The sequence below is a fragment of the Solanum dulcamara genome, chromosome 6, assembly GCF_947179165.1.
Source record: "Solanum dulcamara chromosome 6, daSolDulc1.2, whole genome shotgun sequence".
Lineage (NCBI taxonomy): Eukaryota > Viridiplantae > Streptophyta > Magnoliopsida > Solanales > Solanaceae > Solanum > Solanum dulcamara.
The window spans coordinates 43525559-43551534 of record NC_077242.1 but is presented as its reverse complement, the minus strand read 5'-3'; the positions used below and the strand labels follow the sequence as shown (position 1 = coordinate 43551534).

At 36.6% G+C, this 25976-nt stretch overlaps 1 protein-coding gene across 1 annotated transcript; it reads right to left on the bottom strand.

Moving 5' to 3' along the window:
- Positions 1–20270: 20270 nt before the first annotated feature.
- Positions 20271–24783, bottom strand: LOC129891096 (transcription factor bHLH68-like). Its single transcript, XM_055966351.1, has 9 exons — positions 24270–24783; positions 23728–24046; positions 23388–23468; positions 23101–23166; positions 22540–22605; positions 22335–22391; positions 21402–21443; positions 20886–20930; positions 20271–20745 (listed from the first exon to the last, which is right to left on the bottom strand). Exons 1-9 carry the CDS (start codon positions 24509–24511, stop codon positions 20611–20613), a joined length of 1053 nt encoding a protein of 350 aa, XP_055822326.1. The 5' UTR covers positions 24512–24783; the 3' UTR covers positions 20271–20610.
- Positions 24784–25976: the final 1193 nt, after the last annotated feature.

Here is a 25976-nt window from a genome sequence, read left to right as displayed (position 1 = left end):
TGTGTATATATGTGTGTTCAATTGTGCCTGTATGACTTATATTTTAGGGCGACCTTTAGTGAGGCGGTCTTGTCGGCTCGCATATGTGTTTATAATAGGACAACCCCAGAAGCTTCGATAGCCTCGCCGGCTTATAAGTTATGTTGCCTATTGAGATGTTGTGACCCAAACAGGTGACAGGTTTACTTGTGGGTACTAAGAGTATACGTGGATGTCCAGCTCGGACACCTAGTTGCAGCCCACGGGGTTGGGTCATGACAGAAGTGGTATCAGAGCAGTTCGTCCTTGGAGTGTCTACAGATCGTGTCTAGAAGAGTCTTATTTATCGGTATGTTGTGCACCACATCTATAAACAAGAGGCTATAGTACATTGAGGATGTTACATTTCTTTCATATCTAAGATCGTGCGATAGAGACGAGTCATAGGGAATGAAATTCCTCATACTAACCTATGGTTTCAGCAGAAGGACAACATCGATAGAAGAAGGTGAATAATGATATTGGAAGTTACAAAGCACGCAGGTAAGCAAAGGCACAAAAAATATAGGTCAGGTAAGATATCGAAATACGATTGACATACAAAGTTGAAAGGAAAAGTAGCCAAGAAAGTTAACAGGTGCAGTTTGAGTGGACATATGAGGTAAGTCCATTAGTTTATACTGTCATTGATATTGGGCGCCCTGTATGGCTGCGATGTGAGATGATATGTGCGCCCTATGTGGCTGCTATATGATATGATCTTAATATATACATGCGTGCCCTGTAAGGCACTATTGGCATTTTATGCGTGCAGGTGTAGAGATAGTAAGAAATACAAAGGAAACTATAAGAATGAGATGTGACTAAACTATAAGTATGGTGGACCTCGAGAAATGAGTTAATTATTGAATCAATAGCAATAGAAACTAGGAAGTCAATACTGGTATGGTAAAACAAAGTTGGAAAAGACTTATGATCCAAAGAAGATGATTTAGAGAAGACTGATAGATCTGGATAGAACAATATACTAAGGCGCCGACTAAATTTATACACAAGAGTAAACTATGACGAGTTGTAGTTAAATAAAGTAACAGTATAATTAAGACAAGAGAACGAGCAAAAAAGAATTGTAACAGATATGAAGTATTAATAAGACAGATTGTGAGACATTAAGGATGAGATTAACTAAGAAGGGTAAGTAACCTATAGTAAGAATCGTGAATAAGGTTAAGAAGTGTTATACTATGAGATTGAATATGAACAGGATATCAGGTGAATGTAACGAAGATCGTTATGGGAATAAGTAAAGCCTAGTAAGGAAATAACTAAAAGATATGACATGGTTTGTGGAAAAACAGAAAAGCAAACAGAGAATGAATAAGAAGGCTTACACAGATTTATAGGGAAGATTCAGAATAAAAGGTCAAGTGGTCACAAAAGTAAAGACGAGCAACAGGATAGGATGAATGCCATAGATAACTGATATGTTAAGAACTGGGATGAATGAAATATGGCTTCGACTAAACTCCTACATTAAGTTGTATGATCGAGTACCAGTACTTGGATTAAATTATGTACTATCTATCGAGAATACTAAGCACCCTATGGTTGTGCTAGGGTTTTTTATAGGGGCAACATAAAGTGTGGATGATCTAACAGAAGGTATAGATATGGTACAACATGTTAAATATGTTGGAATAGAATCATTTGCATGTGAATAGTTAAAAATAAATAGAGGATGACATGGGTACACCCTAAAAGGGGGGAAGTGGACAAGAGAAGTACAAGCATAAAAGAAAATCAACTAACGCTGTCATATGTAAATGGGAACGTTTAAACTTCAAATGAGACCCCATAAGAGATGGATGCAATCATACCAGTACTAACACACCGGATTCCATCAGAACTCTGAAGTTAAGCGTGCTTGGGAAAAAGTAGTACTAGGATGGGTGACCCCAGGGAAGTGAAAGAGGAAATAAAACACAAGTATCCGTACCTATTCCCAATGTCTACAAGTAATCCTAACCTTTAGAACTCTGATATTGATAGCTCGATGAAAGTATATATTATGACAACGGGATAGGAGAACTCTCCATATAGTCGGTATAATATTGGGAGGAAGGTTTTGGTTCACATTCGAGGACGAATGTTCTAAAGGGGGAAGGATGTTACACCTCGTACTCTGGTACCTCAGAACGCTTCTTAAGCTTCTTAAGTTTCTGAGAAGGCTCTTAAATTTCTTAGAAGTCGTCATGTGAGTTGGATAATCTATAACGTTATCAAATAATCCAAAAGAAAGAAGAATGAGAGGCTTCATAATAGGGAAGATTATAAATAGGGTTATAAGAATTTGAAAGAAGTTGGAGGCCGAGAAATGATTTGTAGGACTCGATTGACTCGCGTAAGTTACCAACTTAGATGTCCTATGTAATTAAGCTACTTAAGTATGCGTCGAGCTTCAGTAGCAAGAACTACACAGATTCTCAAATTGAGATGAGATGATGAACCTATGAAAGGGAGTAAAAACTAGTTTACGAACTTTCGAAAGCAAAGCAAGCAGGTGACAAGTAAGTAGGTAACTCACCTAGTTGAGGTAGACCCCATATGCCACGTGGCACACCTGAGTGGCCGCAGGTTGTGAGGTGGCACCCTAGGGGGCTTCCATATATCACCCCTAGGGTCTGCCATGTGTCACCCTCTTAAAAAGGGTATATATATATGTAAAGATAACTAATCTCTCATCTTTGCTTCATTTGAGACTTGGAAAAGTTAGGAGCAAACTTAAAAGAAATAGAGAGAGCTACGGCAGCAACCAAATAAGGTAAGCCCTCCGTTTTCAATTCAAAAATTAATTATTCAGGTATACTACGATTAAATAATGGTGTTTGACCATATAAAAATTCATCGTTGGGGCAATGAGGAGGTTTTTATTCTTGTTAAGAAACCCATTTTTGAATAGAATTGTTGTTAGTAATGCTAGTATAACTCCTTGTGTAAAGCTTAGTTTTGAGTGATTCAAGATATTTTGGAAATCTATTTCATAGGGATAAAACTTTCATTTGTCTCAAAAATCCAATTTTTCTTTTATCTGCTCGAAAAAGGGTGATGAAATATGGGGGAGGTGTTGCCCAGATTTTGTTTTGGAAATTCGACACGGACTGATGTTGGTATTTTGGGCATATATTTTTGTACAAAATTTTTGTAGGGGTGATTCAAAATTTTATGCGACCTTAATACACATATATATAACTTTTCTTGAGGCCACTAATCCTGTTTTCCTCTATTACCCCTTCGAAACTAAGCGACAATACAAGACAGTGGGTTGTCCAGAATTCATATTTCGATAGTTTTGGCGGGTTTGACGAGTTTAGGTTAAGGTAAGGGTTTTTCTTTAAATTTGGATTTTATGGTGTGGTTATGAAGTGTATTATATATTTTTTAAGTGGCTGGAAATATGAAAATCCCATAAATATACTTGACATTCGAAACAAACCAAATTGGAGTTGCTATAGTTAAATTGTAGTCGAAGTAAGGTGTTGCGCTTGTGGTGTGTGGCTGCAGGTGCATGGTGATATTTTGCAGGGATTAAAAGTGTTCTAAAAGGGGTGTGGAAGCTTCTGGTTGCAGCCACACGACCCTCCATTTTGTAATGTTAAAGGTTTTACAAGATAGAGACTAAATACCCTATTTTGGTATCGTAGTTTTGAACGAGTTGTTTGGAGTTTGTATCGTATAATGTTGGAGTGAATTACTTGTATATGTGTTGTAGGTTGTTGTTGTTGGTTGACTGTGGTAATTAGGTATGTAATTGGAAGTTCGGATAAGGCATGTTATAAGGGAGATGCTACCCGATTTCCGTTAACTTCTTAACCGATTAATAAACTACTTGAGAAAGACTCCTAAGCAAATGATTCCTATGGATGCTTGGTTGTAGTTTGAGAAGATGGAGAGTTGAATTTTATTAACATGAGTATTATTTTTATAATTAAATAGGTTCAACGGAAGATGAGACAAGTTGGGTTAAAAGCAATCGATAAGAGGTATGTAAAGCCTATTCTTTATCCTCTTATGGCATGTCTTCAAGTTAAGTAATGAATGGTGTGAGCTTGATGGTAAATCTACTCATAAATGCCAAGCGCAATTCATGGCCTTTATTTATCTCTTGATGAAAGCACTCTTACAGTAATTGAACTAAGGCTTCTCAAGCTTTCCATACGTTAGGAAGTGATGGGCAGGTAAAGCTATCCTTCCTTTCTCTTGAGATGTATTTGGCATGGAAATGAGGTTATGATGCCATATTTGTTCACCGAGCCCCATAATGGGCCGAGTACGAAATATGCATATGATGACCACATAAAGGAAAGTATAGACTGTGTAGAGTTCATTCTCTTTCTTCTTTTGGCATATCTTAGCTGTAAGTTAAACATGATACTATCTCTGAGATAATTCCATTCCTAAGTGTCTCTTATTCACTTCTAGATGTTGAACTCTCATAGTAGTCGAACTACTTTCCTAGAACTCTCTATATGTTAAGAAAGTAACGAAGCTACAGGCTCCTAGTCTTAGAGATTATATGACAACAAGTGCTTCTAATTTCATAAGCGATTTGGCCTTACTTTAATACGTGTCTCGGGGCCCTGAGATTCTAAATAACATAGCCCCTAATGGCATTTAGTGGGCACTTGATAAGGCAACCCTACTACTCGAGTTCTCAGACGATAGCTTAATTTTCTTATATGGCCGAGTCTCGGATAATAATTTAGCTTGCATATGGTAACCTACCACTCTGCTTGTGCATATGGTTTACATATCTTTTACCGAGTCCTATAGAGGGCCTGGTACGACCGAGTCCCAAAAAGGGGCCGAGTACAATATACGATGATATAAATATTCACCGAGTCCTAAAAAGGGTCGGGTATGACCGAGCCCCACAAAAAGCCAGGTATGCTATGTAAATGTGTTAATAAGATAACATGATTTTACACCGAATCTCATTAAAGAGCCGGGTATGGTATATTTATGCATCTGGCGATATAAGGATAGATTTATAACACTAAGTCCCACAACGGGCCAGGTGTGGGATATCATACTCAGATACATGACCTCATTTTAGGAGGTGCAGGTAATGTGATTTATTAATTGTTATACTAGTTCTCTGCATCCTTGTGTCAACTATACTTTCCTTGTGGTATTTTATGCTTTACATACTCAGTACACATATCGTACTGACCCCTCTTTTGGGGGGGGGCTGCAGTTCATGCCCGCAGGTACAGACGTGCGCTTTGAGGATCCGCCAGCCTAGGGTTCCACCTAGCAAGTTCGGGAAAATCTCCATTGTATCGGAGCCTAGCTTTTGGTACTAAACCTCTGTTGTATATATTTGTTTATTCAGGGGTACGGCGGGGCTCTATCCCGCCATATGTTGTCACTAATACTCTTAGAGGTCTGTAGATACGTGTGTGGGTTGTGTGTATATATGCGTGTTCAATTCTGCCTGTATGACTTATATTTTGGGGCGGCCTTTGGCGAGGCTTCCTTGTCAGCTCGCATATGTGTTTATAATGGGATGACCCCACAAGCTACGATAGCCTCACTGGCTTATAAGTTATGTTGCCTATTGAGATATTGTGACCCAAACAGGCGACAGGTTTACTTGCAGTTACCTGGAGTATACGTGGGTGTCCAGCTCGGACACCCAATCGCGGTCCATGGGGTTGGGTCATGACAATATATACTAAGTAGTATCTACTAAAGCTCAGTCAAGGTGGAAGATCGTAGCCTACCTCGAAGCCGATCACGCGCAGTTCAACTCTTTTAATTTAATCTTTTCACCTCCTAATCACCTCTAAATATCGCCACACTGACAAAATATTGATCATGATGTCAATACGAACGTTTTGAAACCAAATTCATATTTTTCAAAGAAGGACCCAAAACTATGTCTAAAATGGGATTGTGGGACCCGCAAAAAAAATCTCAAAATCAACTTTATAAAAAGATTATAAGCATAACTAGAAACTTGTACCCCAAAATGGGGCACGATTTAAAGTTCGAAACAGAAGAAATTGTGCATGCGAAAGAGTTCTTCAATAATCGGAGAAAAAAATCAAGAAAGAGGGACACCAGCTAAAAAGTGAAAAATTACCTCAAACTAAGGTCCTACAGTTGAAACCAACCAACCACGATGCTCCTCACAAAAATCCCCATATTTTTCAGCTTTGAATCACCCAAATCGGACCTATATTTACCAAGATATGATTTTTCAAAAATTCCTCAAATTCCAATCTGAAAATGAGCAATGCAGCAACTAGAATTGAAAACCTCATCCCCAACAAAGCTCCTAAGTCACTTTCTGATCCTACCAATGTGTTCCTCATGAAGAATCCCATATTTTAGACCCAAGAACCACTTAATTCGGACCTGAAATGCACTAGAAATCAACTTCTCAAGTTTCCAATAAGATCATCTCAAAACTCATCCGAGCCAGCAGAAAAAACTCAAAATTTGCCTCGAAAAGAGCACCCACGATCAATTATAACACTACCACAGTGTTCTCCTCATGATTCCACATGAAGTGGCCTTTTGAATCTCTCAATTTGGACTTGAAATGCTCACAAAATCGTGTTTTGCAAATGAAGGTTGAATACTAATTTTTGGATTTAAATAAAAGCGGGTCTGGTCGTTAAAAGTGAAAATCTAATCATTAAAATTTCAAAATTTGGTCCCTAAAAGTTCTGTACCAGATTTCAGCTTTTGCTATTTTTCAAAGTCTTCGAACAGACTGTCACGACCTAACCCCATAGGCCGCAACTGGGGTCCGACCTAGACCCCCATTTACATAACTGTCGACTATAGTCAAATTGGACTATGTATAATCTGATACTGCTCACAAAAACCTCAATGGGTTAAAACGTTTTCATGTTCATACAGCCTCCTAGATATAGGAACCAAACACATGAACCCAGTGGGTGATAAAATATTCATACACGTGTGGCCTCTTTCATTTGCATCATATCATGAAAGGGAAAGCCAGCTGATAAGGTTGCCACAACATAACAGCTTTTACAACATATCGCATAGGCATAACTGAAATAAACTCCTAAACAACCCACACACATATGTTTACAGACCTCTAAGAATAGGAATAACATCATATGGCGGGACAGGGCCCCCGCCGTACCCCTGCATAAACAAATATATACATCGCAGGACCAGTACCCAAAAGCTAGGCTCCGAAATAGTGGAGCACTTCCCACATAGCTGAGCGGAAATCCTAAGCTGGCAGATCTCCGAAATGAACATCTATACCTGCGGGTATGAAACGCAGCCCCCTCCCCCGAAGAAAGAGGGATCAGTACGATATATGTACTGAGTATATAAGCACAACATAACTAAGATAACAACTGAACCAGGGATGCAGGAAACCAAGTATAACATTTAATAGGGTTTTGTGTCTGCACCTCACAAAATAAAGTCATGTATACCACTATCACATACCGTATCTGGCCTGCTCGGGGACTCGATGTTACAAACACATCATCTATCATGCTAGGTATATATATGCCATTAACGCTGTGGGACGTACAGCCCAATCCCTGTATATAGAAAGTATATGCCGAGGAACGACGGCCAAATCAATGTATCATATAATAATGCCGAGGAACGACGGCTCGATCCGTATATCATATAACAATGCCGAGGTATGATGGCCCGATCCATATAATACATAATAATACCGAGGTATGACGTCCTGATCCATATAATGCATAATAATGCCAAGATACGATGGCCCGATCTGTATAATGCATAATAATGCCGAGGTACGATGGCCCGATTCGTATAATGTATAATAATGCTGAGGTACGACGGACCGATCTGTATAATGCATAATCTATCATGGAACGTACGACCCGATCCTTACATAGCAAAATGTGTCGAGGTACGTTCGGCCCGATCCATATATATATTATAATGCATATACGTGCCCGTAAAACTCTGTGACATATCAAATATCCCTTAGATATCACCATTATTACAAATATGCCTAAGAGACCCCAGATTTAGGAACTTACACACCCAATCACTATTCAGCCTGTAGAAGGCTCGAGGGTCGTAGTTTAACTACTTCAAGACCCTTAGCATTTAGGAGTAAACTCGAGTCACAAGTTATACTCGGGACTTACAACTGGAACTGTCTTTACACTCATATCATACCTCAATTCACTTATATTTTAAGACATTCCAAAGGGAAGAAGAGACAAGCTTTACACATACCACCTTTCGTCATATAGAAGCCCTAAAAGGCAACAACTCAATTACTACAGGAGTTCTAATATCACAAAGTCAATGAAACTCATGGCTCATGCTTGGAATTTATGAATGTAATTACCCCAAGCTCAAATACATCTCATTCATTAATAACGTCTAAGACATGCCAAAAAAAAGAGAAGAATAGCTTTACATACTTATGACAAAAACATGTCAAAAGAAAGCTTCACATACCTCTGGTCGACTGCTTTTAGCCCGGCTTGTCTCGTCGTCCTCTGAACCTATTTAACACGAAGGTAATACTAATATTAGTAACCTTCAACTTTCCAGCTTCTAAATCCACAACCAAGCACCCATAGGAACCAACTCCTTATTCTCCTTTCTCGACTAGTCTAGACTAGTTTATTATTTAATTAAGAAGTTAACAGAATTCGGGCAGCATCTCCTCTATAACTTGCCCTATCCGAATTCCCACTTCCATTCCTAATCACTACAGCCAACCAAAAAAAATAACCTGCAACTCATATACACATAAAATATGGCAACATTACACAACATAGGCTCCAAACAACTTACTCAAAAATACGGTAGCACAATAGGGCATCTAGCCTTTATTTTGTAACGCCTTTCAATATACGCAACGAGGGGTCATGTGGATTCAACCAGAAACACCCTAACCCATATTAGAATATATTTAGGCCCTGCAACAATACATCACACCCCTGCAGCAGCACCTCACATGAACAACGCCTCATTTCAGCTACAATATAACTATAGCGATTCCAATTTCGTTTATTTCGGACGTCAAGAATATTTTTCATATTTTCACATTTCTAGACACTTACACAATGTACAATACCCTTTATAACAACACCATAAACTCCAATTTAAAAGGAAAGATCTTACCTTACGTTAAACTTGTCAAACTCGCCAAAACTATCAAAACGCAAAATCTGGACAGCCCACTGTCTTATATTGTCTCTTAGTTTCGGAGGGGTAATTGAGGGAAACAGGATTTGTGGACTCAATGAAAGTTATATACATGTGTATCAAGGTCGCAAACAATTTTGAATTACCCCTACAGCAATTTTGTACAAAACTATATGCCCAAAATACTCACAGCTGTCCGTGTAGGATTTCCAAAACAAAATCTGGGCAGCACCTCCCCCATACTTCATCACCCTTTTTCGAGCAGATAAAAGAAAAACTGGGTTTTAGAGGCTAAATGAAAGTTATATCCCTATGAAATATATTTCCAAAACATCTTGAATCACTTAAAACAAAGCCTTACACAAGGAGTTATACTCGTATTACTAACAACTGTCCCCTCCATAAACGGGTCTGTTCCCTAGCGTTTTCTCTTTAAGTTTCTCTTAGTTTTCCAAGTGAAGAACTGAAAATATGGTTCCGTAGGCACCATAATATACATATATACACCTCCACGTAGTTGAGGAACACCTTAGATAATTAATTGACGGAGGAAAAGTGAAGAACTCACCTTTAATTCTTCTAAACCATGGCTGCCTCTTTCCCTTCTTCTTCTCCACGTTTTTCTCTCTATGTTTTGGGCTGATTTTGGATAAATAATGACTTAAGAGTCATTAGCATACATATATATGGTTCCTTAGGAAGTGCCATGTGTCAGCCCTTAAGGGTGACACGTGTCAAGCCCTTATTGGGCCACGAATCCATACCTAGCCTCCAAGGCTTCCATGTGGTGGTATGGGACCCACCTCAAGTAGGTGTGTCACCTACTTGGTCGAAGTAGGTCCATCACCTACTTAGTCAAAGTAGGTGCATCACTTGCTTGCTTCCGAGTAGGTGCTATGCCTCCTTCTGTCTCTCCCGTGGATTCGTAATCTCGTCTTACTTTAGGAGCCCATGTAATCCTTACTACGTAAGCTCAACTGTACTCCCGTGGCTTAGTTATGTAAGTCGTCCAAGTTGGTAGGTTACGTAAGTAAGTCGAGTCCTACGACTTGTTATTTTGGCCTCCAATTCATTTCAAATCCTTATAGACCTATTTTCAACCTTCACTCTTAAGGGGCATCACGTCCTCCCTTCCTTAGAGTTATTTAATCATGTTATAGATAATCTGGGTCACGAGACATCTTTCAAGAAGCTTAAGAAGATGTTCCGAAGCGTAAAGGTATGGGGTATAACACAGACCCTCGAAATTCATTTGGAATCCGATAAAAATTAACCAGATATGCTAACCCACTAAATTTGACGTTTCGGACTCAAAGGCGCTCTTGGAATTTTCATTCGAGTTCATCTCGATAAAAAGTGGTTCCAACACCCAAGCATCATTTTGAGCCAAAATCCACAAGAAGGCTTGAAATGAGACTGGAAGTCTCAGAAGTGCATGAAAGGTCGTTCTAGACCAAACCCAATATCTAGAGCTAACAGCGCTGACGGAATTTCGATCCGAGCGTGTTTTCCAAGAATGTTGACCAAAGTCAACCTTAGGCTAAATTTCCAAGGGTAAAGTGCCAAACGTCCTCTAACTTGGACCAAATGCCTCGATGCTTGCACCGACCATGCTACAAGTCTAATTTCGTTATTTCGGAGCTGATGGAACCTTCAAAATTCTAATTTAAGATCGTTTTCTTAGATTTTTGATCGAAGTCAACCATTCAAACTCCAAGAGCTCCAAATCAGGAAAGCAAGCATAAAACCTAAATAAATGACCAAGCGACTAAACAATCAATGCCAGATAGTCATATATTACTTGAGGTCGCTACAAGAAAGCTCTAAACAGTGAAAAGTTCGGAAAATGGAGAAAATGACATGCAGGGTCATTACATATGTTAAGAAGGATATGGGATGTCACATTTAAATTGTTCAAGGGTCGTATCTCAAGTTTCAAAGTCAAACTAGTTGAAAAATAAAAGTTGGTGAAAGTTATCGTAAGTTTCTTTATAAAGATTTCTCAAAACTGTGGGTCAAATATCTCACAGGTTTTCTCATAATATATAAAGAATTATGGGACCCACAACCTAAAAAACTAAAGTTCTACGAGTCTATTTTCCAATGCATCAAATCGTTCATCCATACGACTTCATTATAGAGAGATATTTTTATTTTCGTGAGATGACGCAAGCAGGCATGTCTAGGTGGGTCCCAAGCCTCTATGTCATTTTTGCTTTATATAGGACCTGCTACTTCGTTATTTTTCATGAAAATCATATGCAAACCCACCACAAATCATATAATAATCCCACAAATCATCCATGGGTATTAGAATTCTCAACTTAGAAGTTTAACGAAAGTTACTCTATGTCGTGAGCCCATCGTTGTGGTATAGTTTACTCGTTGATTTTTTCTTTGGTCATTTTTACTAAAAATGAGCAACTCATTTTTCTTGGTATTTCAAATGCTTTTGTTGAGGCAATCTACCCCTATGATCTTCCTTCATAATTTCATGATCCAGTATCATTTTTATAGACTTTCAAGCTATGAAGTGGTGTTTTAGATATTATGGCTCTGGATAACCCCTTCTCTTATTTAAGTTTGATTATATTGTTGTGTAATGATAGTGTTAAGGTGTTGGGGAGAATTGGGGTTGGTTTGATTCTTATTGGGTCACATAAAATAGTTGTTGGATTAAATGACGTGAAGTATACCTTGAATAGTGCCTCGGAAGCTCGTCGCTCCTTTGAGATATGGTTACAATATTTTTGTTGGATTTAGCTTCTATTTATTATTTTTATTGGCCTCATTTTATTCTTTGAATTTGGCTAGTCGAGAGTGTGAAATTAACACCTTATTAATTCTCTACAGCTCATTCTCGCAACTTTATTAATTCTAGCAGTTGTTGTGGTATGATAGGTTGGTCGAGTTTCATACAGACACCTTTTAGGCTTCAGTTGAAATATATGTTTAAGACTATTTTCTTCTTTCACCATGTTTCCTTAAAGCTTAGGAACAATACAAGAAGGTTTTTGTTATCGTTGTTATACTTGCATCCATGATTGTTGGTTGTTGGCTACTCAAGTGAATATAATCCTCCCTTGTCGGGATACTAATTTAGTTAGTAGTGGACCTATGTGGGGAATGACTTAACGGTTATTCGTATAGGTTGCTTATAGCTAAATTGCTTGTTTTTTGCCTATTGAATTATTATTGTTTTTCTTGGGAATGTATTGATGCCTAAAAGGGCTATGTTCTACCTACGGGGCTATATAAATGCCCAAAAGGGATATGTTCTACCTATGGGGCTATATTGATGCTTAAAAGGTCTATGTTCTGCCTACGGGGCTATATTGATGCCTAAAAAGGCTATGTTCTGCCTACGGGGCTATTTTGATACCTAGAAAGGCTATGAGTTGCTGATGAGTGGGTGATTTTCACTCATTTAGACCTCTTTTCTTATGCCTTTGTGTTGTTAATCTAATGATTAAGGCTAATTATCTTTTAAATTGTGCTTTTTTTAGGTTTTTGTGGCTTACAAGGAGTTTTGATGGAAAACACAAGAATTGAGGAAAAAGTGAGAAGATAAAATAGTGTAGACTGAAGATGTCGCTTTTGTGACATAAGGCTCACTTAAGCAAAATTTAACTACAATCAACAGGTTGCTAACAATGAGGTAGTGATATACTTGAAAATGATAACAAAGGTAAAATAGTCGAAATTGACAAATTTGACAAGTCACAATCCCATGCCATAAAAAATGTGTATCATGTTCAAAAATTGAAGCATAAATTATTGAGCATCTTTCAAATGTGTGACAAATAAAATAATGTATTATTCACATCAGTTGAATGTCGAGTGCCAAATTCTACTTCCGGGAACCTAGTTCTGAAAGGAAAAAGGCACAAAAATATGTACAATGTGGACAACATATCTCTTCAACAAGAGAATCTTACTTTCCTCAGCATCATTAATGATATTTCTCTACTTAGGCATAAGAGAATGGGTCATGCTAATGTCTCTCATTTAAATAAATTGGTCATGAAGGACCTGGTTCATGGGATGCCCAAAATCAAAATCAGTGAAGCTATTGTGCGTAGTGCGTATGCAAAATGGAAAAATGTGAAGCCATCATTCAAGTAAAATAAAATGGTTGATTCTGAAGAAATTGACTTGATATCAAACACCTATGATGATGCAAATTAAGAAAGTACCATAGATGAACCTGATCGACCTTTGAAAACCAATAATACACCTGTGATAAGAGATACTAGAATTAACCCATAGTCTTTGAGATAGGAGGAAAATCAGAACAATCAAGATACTTAGATTACAATACACCTTTAGGAGGAACTTCGACACGTGAACTTGGTCCTCATTATCCAATGGAGTTATTGGAAAATGATAGGTTCCTTGATCGTATCTGACTTTGAGTCGATCGGATATCATATTTAGTATGGGTTTGTGTGCTCATTTTTAGTCAAATTGAATAGATTCACACTTATGGAAATATAGGACGTGGTCCTCAATTACTCACCTGGATATTCCTTTGTTCAGGTAGAATATATATTGATGCAAACAAACTCATGAAGGCCATGAATAGGAAGAACTTGAAAAAAAACATCTAGAGCTTGGTCTTGTCAAAACAAACCTCTACTCATGAATATGGGCGGGGGCTAAGACATATCCCTAACTCACCCTCAATATGAAACATAGCAAAAGTCTTTGAAAATAATAACTAACTCAATAAATATTCCCCGATAAATAAGGACTCACCATAAACAGCGATGGATAGAAAAGCTTAACTAGCCACGTAGATGAGTATGATCTTCAACCTCAACCCCTACATTATGAGACAATGTAGGCAAAAAGTATGTATTAGTATGTTAGAATATACTAAATATGAGGGAGTGACATGCAACGTAAATCATGGAATGCAATAGTCAAGTAAATCACATGATAAGATGAGGTAAGTAAAGTCATGAGAAAATCATATTGACCAAAGCATTAAAAAAAGTATAATTTAAAATCATAGGATACATAAAAGATCATACATATTTGGGATAGAAACCATAACCGACAATAAGACTATGTGAGCTACAACATGGAATTCCGTTGTCTCTCCATACAATGAAGAAAAAGGGAAATCTACTTGCCAAGGTAGACTATACCCCTCTAGGTGGGTCATACATATGCTATATGTAGATCCAATAGCTAGGCCATGTAGGCAACCTACGGTGGCACATAGTTTATGGGACATGAGGTTACTACTAAGGCTTTTGGTAGGGCCTCTGCCTCAAGTTCAATCGGTGCTAAGTCAAATTCCACAGAATACATGCATAGCATAGAAATCATAGTTACATATATCATAGTCATAATCATAGGTTTGAAATCATAGAGTAGTCATCTTCATAACATACTTATAATGTGAGAATTGACCCTTCATCATTATAATTATATTTGCATAATTCGTATCATTAGGCCTTAGGTCACTACATAGGGCCCTAAGTCACCTCTTAGGCCTTAGGTCACCACATAGGGCCCTAAATCACCTTACTTCATAACTTGCATGAAATTCATACCTTGAATTTAGAGTAGAACTCAATTGCATAATCAATTGACTTTGAAAATCATGTAATTGACTTGAAAACATGCATGATCATAAATTTTATATCAGCCCATACATAATTCATATAGATAATATCCTTTGGAAGTATAATTCAAAATACTCATAATTTACATCATGAACCCTAGAGATCAAAATAGGAGAATTCATGAAAAAACTCTTCAATGTAATGCAATAGCCATTAATTTACTCATTATCATACTTTGAATCATAATTCATGCAATAGGAATAGGGATCATAAAATACCATTCCTTAATTTGATAGAAAACCTTAAAAAATCGATTGGGCTTCATGGATGAAAAAATCCATAAATCAATACCCACATACCTTAAGTGAGAACACCAAATAATTTGGAAGAACTTGAGAGTTTTGATGAAGAGCTTGAGTTAATTTACTTGAAGTCTTCATTGGAGCCCTTGAGAGTCTTTTGTAGAGAGAGAAATATTTAAGTAGGTGAATTGTAGAAGAATGAATAAAATTAGAGGTTTAGGTTAATTTATAGAGCTGAATTAGGTCTTTAAAACGTCTAGATTCATTAGTTAACAATTTGGGAAAAATCTCAAGTGCCCTCACTCTCATCATCATCATTCTTTGTCCGCTACCAGAGAATGGCATCACCACAAAAATAACAGACTATAATAGTCAACTTGTCATTTGCAGAGACATGAACACTAGCAAAGTAATGCTCCAGATTCCATAAGAAATTTTCTAATTCTTTGGATCCACGGACACCATCAACCAACTTAGATTCTGGAACTTTGATCTTGGCATGTTCTTTGCCCCCTCTAGGCATATTTGCAACAGAGACGATGGATAGTCACCTCCGCCTTTAGATCTTCGTTTTCCTTCTTAAGGCCATCAATTTGTGTACACACCGACTCATGAAAAGCCTACAACTCGGCTAACTAACCATCAACATTCCCACGATAAGTCTGCATCACTACATTGATGTCTTAAATTTGAGTCAGAACATCAACCTGCCTTTATCACTTGCTGTCATGCCAAGAATGGCCTCCAATCATGCAACATTTTTTATACGTCATTGTAACTATTTCCGCCAGCCATTGTTAGTATCGAAACCCTTTGCTCTAATACCAGTTGTAAGGGGGTTAAGTCAAGATGTTCTAACCCACTTTGGTAGTCTAACTCTTAGACTCAACCTTTCTTTCTTTTCCCTCAATTTTATTTCACACTTACTGTTATGACCCAACCCTATAGGCCATGATGGGTGCCCAAGTCGAATACTCGCGTATACCCTAGACCTGTCGTATACTCATATATTAGCACAACTGAATAACATACATAGATACATAACTCACACACACGTATATACAACCCACACGTATGTCTATAGACCTTTGAGAATAATAACGATGACATATGGAGGGACAGGGCCCCCACCGTACCCCTGAACAAGTAAATATATATATCAAGGTTCAGTACCAAAAGCTGAGCTCCGATATAATGGAGCTCTTCTCAAACTCGCTGGGTGAAACCCTATGCTGGCGGATCCTTGAGTCATGTGTCTATACCTGCTGGAATGAAATACAGTCCCCCATAGAAAGGGGGTCAGTACGATATATGTACTAAGTATGTAAGCATAAAATCTTATAATGAAGTTACAGTTGAATTAGGGATGCAGGGACCAAATATGACAGTTAGCAATCACTGTGCCCGGATCTTAGAACATGTAGTCATATACATTATCATATACTGTAGCGGCCCTTTAGTGAACTCGGTGTCATAATCGTTTTATCATATCAACATATCATCATATCATTATGTTGTCATCTCTTTTCATCATGTATATTACTTTATCATATCATTGTATATGGCATCATATCCTCGTATACGGTATAATCTTATCATATATGTCATCATATTATATATGGTCCATTATGGCGCTTGGGATCACAAATGTATCACTATATTTTCATATCCATGCCTACATAAAGTATCCGGCCCTTTAGTGAGGGACTCGGTGAAGTGAGTGGTGTACATCTATAGCGCACCAGCATCATATACATATGTATCCCGACCCTCTAGTGAGGGACTCGGTATTTATTCCTTATTTCACCACACATACCATCATACACATACCATCATATTACAACACATACTATCATAGTATAGTTGGCCCAAAAATCGGGAAATAATTATATTGTCATAACATATACCGCGCCTCACGTATAGAATCGTCTCCTCATATATGGAATCATACGTATACAACCCAGGACTCGGTGAAAGAAGTAGTAAAGCTGCGCCCGATATAATATCTGGCCCATCATAGGATGCGAAGAAAGAAGGGTTACAGCATACACGAGTAGAGTAGTGAGAAACCATATGCAACTAAGTCACCCTCTGAGACTCAATGAAACATTCAAGTGAACCATCACCTGAAGACCAAGAAAGTAATTATCCGAAGTACCCTTTAGATGTCATTAGGGATTACATCAATTGGGGCCTCAGGAATCACAAACATATCAAGACAATGCCACATAGCTCATGTAACCAAAGACACAACTTATGCAATCAGAAACATAACTCATGCAATCAGAGACACAACTTATGCAATCAGAAACATTTATCACAGTAGAGCCTTTAGAAAGAGGAGCTGGTATCTTCACTTACTATTCATTATATAGAAGGCTCAAGAATAGTAGCTTAACTACTTTCAAACCTTTAATATTCAGAAGTGACTACAAGTCACGAGTTATACCCAGAACTTATAAATAGAGTCACCTTCAGATCCATGTCCTATATTACTTATAGTCCAGTCTTTCTAGAAGTAGGAAAAGACAAGTTTTACATGTACTACTTTTCATCACATGGAAGACTTGGAAGGTAATGACTCAACTTATTACAAGAGTTCTAATCAGTAGGAAGTAAATAAGAGTCCTAACTCATACTCATAGCTTTAAGAATGGAATAGCTCCCAATTTCACATACATAATACTTACATCTAAGACATGCCAAAAGAGAAGAAAGGGTAGCTTCACATACCTCTTATGGATTAACTGTAATCCAGCTCGCCTCGTTACCTCCTTAACCTATTAATCATGAAAGTAATACCAATATTAATGACCTTCAACTTTTTAGTTCCTACATTAATATTCACGTATTTATAGGAACCATTTCCTTGCTTGTCCTTATTGACTAGTCTATTTACTAGTTCCGAAGTTAACGGAAATCGGATAGCATTTCCTCTATAACTTTCCCTATCTAAATTTACGATTTAACCTCTAACCTTAGCAGCCATATTACCAACAACAACCAGCATCTATGTACAACCAAATCACTACAATATTACACAATACAAGTTCCCAACGACTCGCCCAAAATCACGATATCAAAATAAAGTTTTCAATCTTTATTTCATAAAATCTAAACCACATAAAATGGGGTGTCATGTGGCTGCAACCAGCAGCACTTATACCCATATCTAGACATGTTTCCAGACCTGCTATACTAAAAACAACTCCCAATACAACACCACAATAACAACGACACTAGCCAAACTTTAACTCATTAGAATATTGTCAAAACAGCCCCTACATACCTGCAACGTTCTTCAATTGTAAGTGCATATTTTCATGTTTCCAATCCATATTTATATATTCATAACATGTCCAAACCCTTACTAAAATATGGGAAAAGAGAATCACACCATACCTTAACAAACGGGCCTCCGAAACTTGCCGAAAGTTGATGAACTTCCCGTTAATTCTCCGTGCTGCCCCAAACCTTAATTTATGTTATGAAACACCATTATTTAACCGAAGAACACCTTAGATAATTGATTCATGGAGAAAAATCGGAGGGCTTACCTTAATCCTAGGGCTGTCGTAGCTACTCTCTCTTTTTTCTTAGGTTTTCTCCAATTTTCCTTAAGTGTAAGAGTTGAAAAATGACTTCCTCAGTCATAATTTCAGCATATATATCCCACTTTTGGAGGTGAAAAATGGCAGCCCCTAGGGGTGACACGTGTCCAGCCCCTAGGGCGCCACCTCAAGCTATGCACCCAATCCTTGGCTGCCATGTGGAAGTGTGGGGTCCACCCCAAGTAGGTGGGTCACCTACTTGGTCCAAGTAGGCGGGTCACCTACTTGGTCCAAGTAGGTGCATCATCTACTTGTCACCTACTTGCTTCTTTTTTGTGGGTTCGTAATCTCGTCTCACTTTAAGAGCCTATATATTTTTTACTACTTAAGCTCGACGTGTACTCAAGTAGCTTAATTACGTAGGACATCCAAGTTGGTGGCTTACGCAAGTAAGTCGAGTTCCATGACTTGTTATTTGGCCTCCAACTCCTTTCAAATCCTTATAACTTTATTTTCAACCTTCACTATTATGGGGCATCACATCCTTCCTTCTTTAGAGTCATTTGATAACGTTATAGATAATTTGGATCACGTGGCAACTTTTAAGAAGCTTAAGAAAATGTTCCGAAGTATAAAAGTATGGGGTATAACACTTACACAATGCCTACGAATTTAGAAACACATAAGCATGTACAGGAACAAGTCCCAACTTTGTATTAAACTCGTGCCACAAAGAAGCACATAAAATCAGCATTACAAAAATTTGGCCCAATGACTCTCTGCCTGTGACCGGTCTGCTTGAGCAAATAAATAGGCCACAACACCCAGTCATGTGCCTGCAAAGTCAGTTGACATCCCCAACTGATAGGCCAATTCAAAATTCGAATTAAACAAGTCTATCTACAATGCTGACAAAGGCCAAACAGCTATAAACTATCCAACTGCCCACGCATGTGTGAGGCACATGCGGGGGCAACCTTCAATTCTGCGCCAAAATCAGTCTTTGGCAACCCAAACTCGCGCCTGCCCACGTGCCTGCACTGTGCCCAGGTCCTGCCTCGCACAACTTGCCATTATGGTCTAGTCTCCTCAACCTTAGCCCCTTCGTCCAGCACATAGCCCACGGACTTATTTAGCCACGATCTTGCACGATCATAGTCTTTCCTTGCCTTAGCTTGCCTAGCCCTTGTCATGTCTTAGCCACGTCTTGCCTTGCATGTCGTAGCTACGGCATTGCCAAAGTCTTGTCAATTAAACTTAATCTTGACTGAATGCATTGGGCCTTGACTAGGTTCATCATGTAAATCCCTAGACATGCCCGAGCTACTCGAACCATCAAACTGAGGGTCTAACAGTAGAAGCCTAATTCCTATATCAAGGCTCACAATCTAAGTGATGACTCATATATAAAAAAAAAAAAGATAAGTTCACGATACCTCATGTATTGATTGTGAATCCCTTGAACACAAGGATAGACGTTGAATCAGCAGTTTAAAGGTTCAAAATTTATTAGAAAGTTTCAAGTTAAGATCTCAGCCATTACCGAACTCTCTCAGTAAAAATCATATATCCATCACTACTCACCTTCCTATTTAATTCTTTCCATACCTCATTAGTAGACGACGGCGAATTAAATATTAATTTCACCAAATGATGAGAGGGAGTAGGAGAAAATATGCAGCTTAATAGCAGCATAAAAATGAATGCTTATCGTAGAGGAATGACATATACATGAAGTCATGAAATGATCATTGTACGAATACTTGACGATGAAAGAGGAAAAACTAGACCATAGTTAATGAGTTCTAAGGCCAAATTGAAAGCTTGACTATATAATATTACATCACATCGTTGCATTAATTCAGCAGAAAATGTATAGCATCATAAGCAATCAACCTTAGACTTTTAGCAGATTGAGCGATCATGATGTTATAGCTAGCACTTAATTTGGTGCGACTTGGTTTTTGTATCTTCTTAAATGTGCCAAATTTTTATTTCTTCCATTCACCGGAAACCTCCTCCGAATGCCGGAGCCCAGTAATCTGCTCCATTGTCACTCCCAACTTGCAGTGTACATGATAGTGGAACTAGACATAACCCTCTACTCCTCAGATCCTTTTTGGGTTCTTCTTGATACTCCTTTAGATCATTCAAAGAGAAGAATTAGAGACTGTCCTTTACAAAAAATTGAAAAAACGAATAATCTCTATATTGAAACAATATAGTACAATTATTATTGGTCTGTAAGAATAAACAATTCAAACACATAAAACAACTACCTTCTCACTGTTTGCCTTCCTTTTCAGGCAGTTGTCATTGGATAGCTGCAATAATCCACATTAAATGGAAAATAGTTAACACAATATTTATTTTCTCATAATTTTTGAAGGAAACAGCAGATTTTAACTGCCACTGAGACTAAGGCCGTTTGAATTGGCTTATAAGTTACTTACAAGCTGTTTTCACATTTTTTGAATGTTTGATTGGTCAACTTAAAGTCATTTTGTGCTTAAAATAAGCCTCAATAAATCATTATGTTTGTTTGAAAAGACTTATTTTAAGCAGTTTATAAGTTGAAAAGTGCTTATAAGTCAAAAAAAATAAGTTAGCCTCCACCTACATTTTTTTTTAACTTATAAATAATTTTTCAACTTATAAGTTATTTAAAATAAATCTATCCAAATATGTTCTAAGATTGTTAAAGTTGCAAACACGGTTTCGTGATATAAATTAAAGGGACAATAAATAGGCATTTCCTAAACGTTGCTCAATTAAAGGAATCCACTAAAGAATACCTGACCAGGGTCTTCAGGAAATAAACTATTCCTCTCATGAACCTGTAAAGCGAATAATACAGTACATAATAATCATTAATCAATAAATGCTATGACATATTAATGCAATTTCACATGTCGTATGCCTCATATATATGTCACAGCTCTCTAGACCACAGATATCATATGCATAACAGTGGTCCGCCCACCCCTGCCCCACCTATCGGATTACCGACGGAGACATCTTCTACTACGCAAGGAATGTTATCTGACACCGCCTTCATCCAAATAATTAAACTGTGTTTTGAAAATCAATAATAATTAAACTATGTGATTTGAATTTGTGTATAGAGTATTCAATTTTTTAAAGTAAAACTTATTTTTTTTATTTTAATTTATATGACTCACTTTTTTTTGATCATTTCAAATGGAATGACACGTTTTTCTATTTAGTGACAATTTAAAGGAATAATACTTTTTTCTATTTAGTGACAATTTAATTATAAAATGTGCATGTTGCCTTTAATTAAATGATTTAAATTTATAACTTATGAACACAAATTTCAAAAAATTATTAAATTATGTGTCAAGTCAATCTAAATCACATTACTACATATTTAGAAATTATATACTTTAAAAAATACAATAACTTGCGGTAATTAACAATTTATTAGAAAATATTTTTATTATATATGTCACATGTGTACGTTTTTTTTCCTTCTTGAAAGAATGTGTACATATATAGTACACCCAGCTAGAAATAATGTAGTTCAAATGTTAGTTTAGGAGAAAAAGTAAAGCTTAGGACATCAACGGTTAGTCAAATTTACATACAATTATAAGCTGACACGTGGACCCCATACAGTGCGGTCGACGGAGTAGAAAGCTAAGGAAAAGGCAGGTTCAATTCTGAGCTTTGGTAAGTTAAAAAAATGGGGAAGTTGAGAATCTTACAGATTGTTGCTGCCTCATATTTCCTGATCCACTTCCTAGGTACGGCAAGCTAAGGGCCTGCAATTTTCGAGGGTGTTGAAGTAAAGGGAATTGGAATTATATTTTTTACAAACTAAAAGAAGCTCTCAAGACTTAAAAATAACCTTATATTCCACTAATGTGTTTCATGGTAGTTTGGGAAAATGAAAGAGAGAAGAAACGTCACCTCAATTTGGCTCTGGAGGAATCTGACGTACCCAATAGCTTCTAACAGGACAGAAGCTGTGTCAGTCTGCAAAAATATATACTAATTAAATGAGAAGATATATAGAGTGTTTTCTTTTTCATGAAATTAGAAATGTTTTTCTGAAAAATAAGTGCGTTTTATACTACTTTTTTTTAATGTTTTATAGATAAATAAAAAGTATTATTATCAAAAATATTCTATGTATAATATGGAGGTGGATGTGGTGGGAAGTGGGACAAGAGGTGGGATCGTCAGAGGGAACTTGTTTTCTTTAAAAAAATAAATCAAAATAAGAAAATTCCTCCATATTAAAACACCCTTAAGTTTTAAATTTTTTTTTGATGTACTGTCTTTAATGTGTAAAGAAACTGCAAAGTGAAAACCCTAAAGTATATATGGAGAAAGATGAAGACAGCTTTATAGGAGTATAAAGAAGTTTTTTCTATGGGATTCCTTTTAAAGCTGAAATTACATATTATTGTGTGATAATTCCACACTTAAAAGGTAATTAGTCGTGTTAATTAATTGGCTAAAGCTTACCTTCCCAAATGGGGAAACAAGTTGGTGAAGGGCTGTTATTCTGTCCCCCAATTTTTCCTTTCTCACCTGTTTACAAACCACAAAAATTTACATAAATGACATGTTTATGTGTCTTTTGTGAGATAATTGTATGGGGAAAAAGGATCACCATTTTTGAAGGTCAAGACAATCAAGAAAGACAAGTGCGTTATGACAAAAATGAGAAAGAGATGGATTAGCTAACAGGTGACAAAGAAAGGGGAAATTTGCCTGAAGGAATAGTCTGATTATACTTGAGTATTATTTACCTTGAAAGTGGACTGAGTTGAAGATGGTTGAACCCTAGCCTTCTTATTAGGTGTCCCACTTGTAGCTACTCTGCTGTTGCACTTTGCAATTAAAAAGGCAAACGTACACAAGAAAACAATTCGTCATTCCTAATCTCCAATCACCCCAAACTAAAATCCTATTATATCTCCCGAAGGTAAGAAAAAAAAACCAATTATTGCATTTTATGAGTTGGAAAAAAAGATCAAAATTATAGCTTAAGATTAACGAAGAACCTATAAGTATTGCAGTTAATTATGGTATAGAAAGGGGATTTTCCATTATTTAATGTATGTTTTTTCGGGGCTGTCTCTTTCATACCTCAGATGAATGATCTGGAGGTGGGTGCCTTGCATCTGAGTTTTTCTTAGAAAAATCGAGCATGTTGCAGCTCAAAGTTGTAACACAAGACTTGGGAGAGGAGACTGGTATCATCTGAACTGACCAAGTTGGTTTAGCAGTCTGCTGATGGAAGTCCACATTATTTCCATGTTCATATGTGTAGCTATTTGCAACATCTTTTTGATTAACGTCTATAACAGAATGAGGCTGGTTAAGGAACGTCTGTTCATCCCAATTGTTCTCCAATTTCTTCACCTGCATATGTACTGACTTGTCTTCTTCTCCTACCAAGCCACCTCTATTCATAAACATAATAAGACAAAAGATCAAAGACAACGTACGTACTAATTAAAAGCAAGAGTACTTTTACTTAACAAAGAATCAAAATCAGTTTCAAACAAGCGAAGTCTTCAATTTGCTTGCATAGTAATTAATCTCTAGTGGAATGAAAATGAAGATGAGGTTCAAAAAATGTTGCTGCATGAAACTAAAATCAAATCCTTTGAGAGAAGGAGATTTACAGAAGTAATTGGCTCCATGATTCAGGTAGCTGATCTTGGTTGTCATTCCATGAAGTAGCTGCAGTAGATGAAGAGAAATGAGGAAAAAGATTATTAGGAGGCAAAACATGATGAGAAGTAGCAACAGATTGCTGAGATGATGATATGGGAGGCCTCATATTATTCATCATGTTCCACCAGTTAGGGCTTCCACCAATTATTTGTTGTACTGGTGATTTCTCCATAACATGAACTCTATTCATTTTCTCTCCTAATTAAAACTCTTACAACTAACTAAATTTCTCTTTCTTATTTACTCGATATATATCTTCTTCTTTCCAATACTACTTTTCCTCAAGTCTTGGTTTTTTTTTGTTTTGGAGAAACTTTGAGAGTTCTTTACTACTCTTGATTAAGTAGAGGAAAGAAAAGGAACACACTAGCTATACTTGGAGGAGGAGAGAGAGAAAAAGAAAAAGAAAGAGAAAGAGAATTTTGAATCATGGGGTTTTGAGAACCTTTGTCTTTCTATCCCTCCTTTTTCTTTATTAATCCTATTACCTTACCTTTATTTATTTTTTTCCTCCTCCTTTATGTTTTTTCCCTTTCCTTCTTTACTTTTCTCTTGCTTTTGCTTTATCAAAAGGTGATTGCAATTCTCATCAAGTTAGAAAAAAGCTTTGAGTTCTACTATTATGGATGCTAGTGCACCATAATGTCAACCTTTTTACAACGTTTGCTTCTTCAACTCCTACACTTAACATACAATTATGAGTTTCATAATATACGCATGATTATATGTAATTGTTATAATAAAGTAATAAACATAACATGAAAAATAATGAAAATAAAACTTGTTACTAAGATATTTAAATTATATTTATAATGTAAAAAAGTATTCAATGTCATTATATATAAATAGGCTTTCAACATCTGCTTATTTTGAAATGTGTTTTTATCATAAGTGCTTTTCGAAAAAATAACTTTGAAGAATAACAATTTGTGTTTGAATAATTAATTCAAAAAATAGTTTGTCCAATATTAGAGAACTAATTTGTTTTTGGATAATGTTCCAAAAGTGATTCTAGAGGGAAAAACTTTTTTTTTTATCATCAAGAAAAACAATTTCTACTGCTACTTCCAAACAATTATTTTTTCCCAAAAAATTGGCCACACGCATCAACTTACTTTTAAAAAAAAAAAAACTTTTTTAAGAAAGAAATAAATAAGCATTTTTTGTTTCCCTATATTTAGCCAAATAGGCTAGAAGTCTTTACAATTATATATATGGAGGAGGTTAAATTCTGGGAATCTTCTTTTACCCAGTTGGATTAACAATTCAAACGGGTTGAATAACATGCTTCCTAAATCTCAATGTATGTGATGTTTTGGGGCTATAGACTATAGTAATTAGATCGAGAGGTCCCGTGATCTTACAGTATCTAGTTAAATATGAAATTTAAGAAGAAAACAACACTTAAACATATAATCTAAAATAAATCATAAAGATATAAAATTCATGAATTTTTTAATAAATGTATCTGTTTTTTTTAACAAACTATAAAGAACATAGCATTACATATGAGCTAGATAAGTAACTTTTTAAAATTATTCTAACTATTTAATCTATTCAGCATCTCCTCGTTTGCTCTACTAATACATATATTTGCTATTTTCTCGTGATTAAGTAACTGAAATGATAAAGAAATTACAGAACATTATTCATAT

Coding starts and splice junctions, on each gene's coding strand:
- LOC129891096 (XM_055966351.1), bottom strand. CDS start 24,511: ATGAATAGAGTTCATGTTATGGAGAAATCACCAGTACAACAAATAATT. Junction 24,047..24,269: donor TCATGGAGCCAATTACTTCT/GTAAATCTCCTT, acceptor GTTTATGAATAG/AGGTGGCTTGGTAGGAGAAG. Junction 23,469..23,727: donor CTCCAGATCATTCATCTGAG/GTATGAAAGAGA, acceptor TTAATTGCAAAG/TGCAACAGCAGAGTAGCTAC.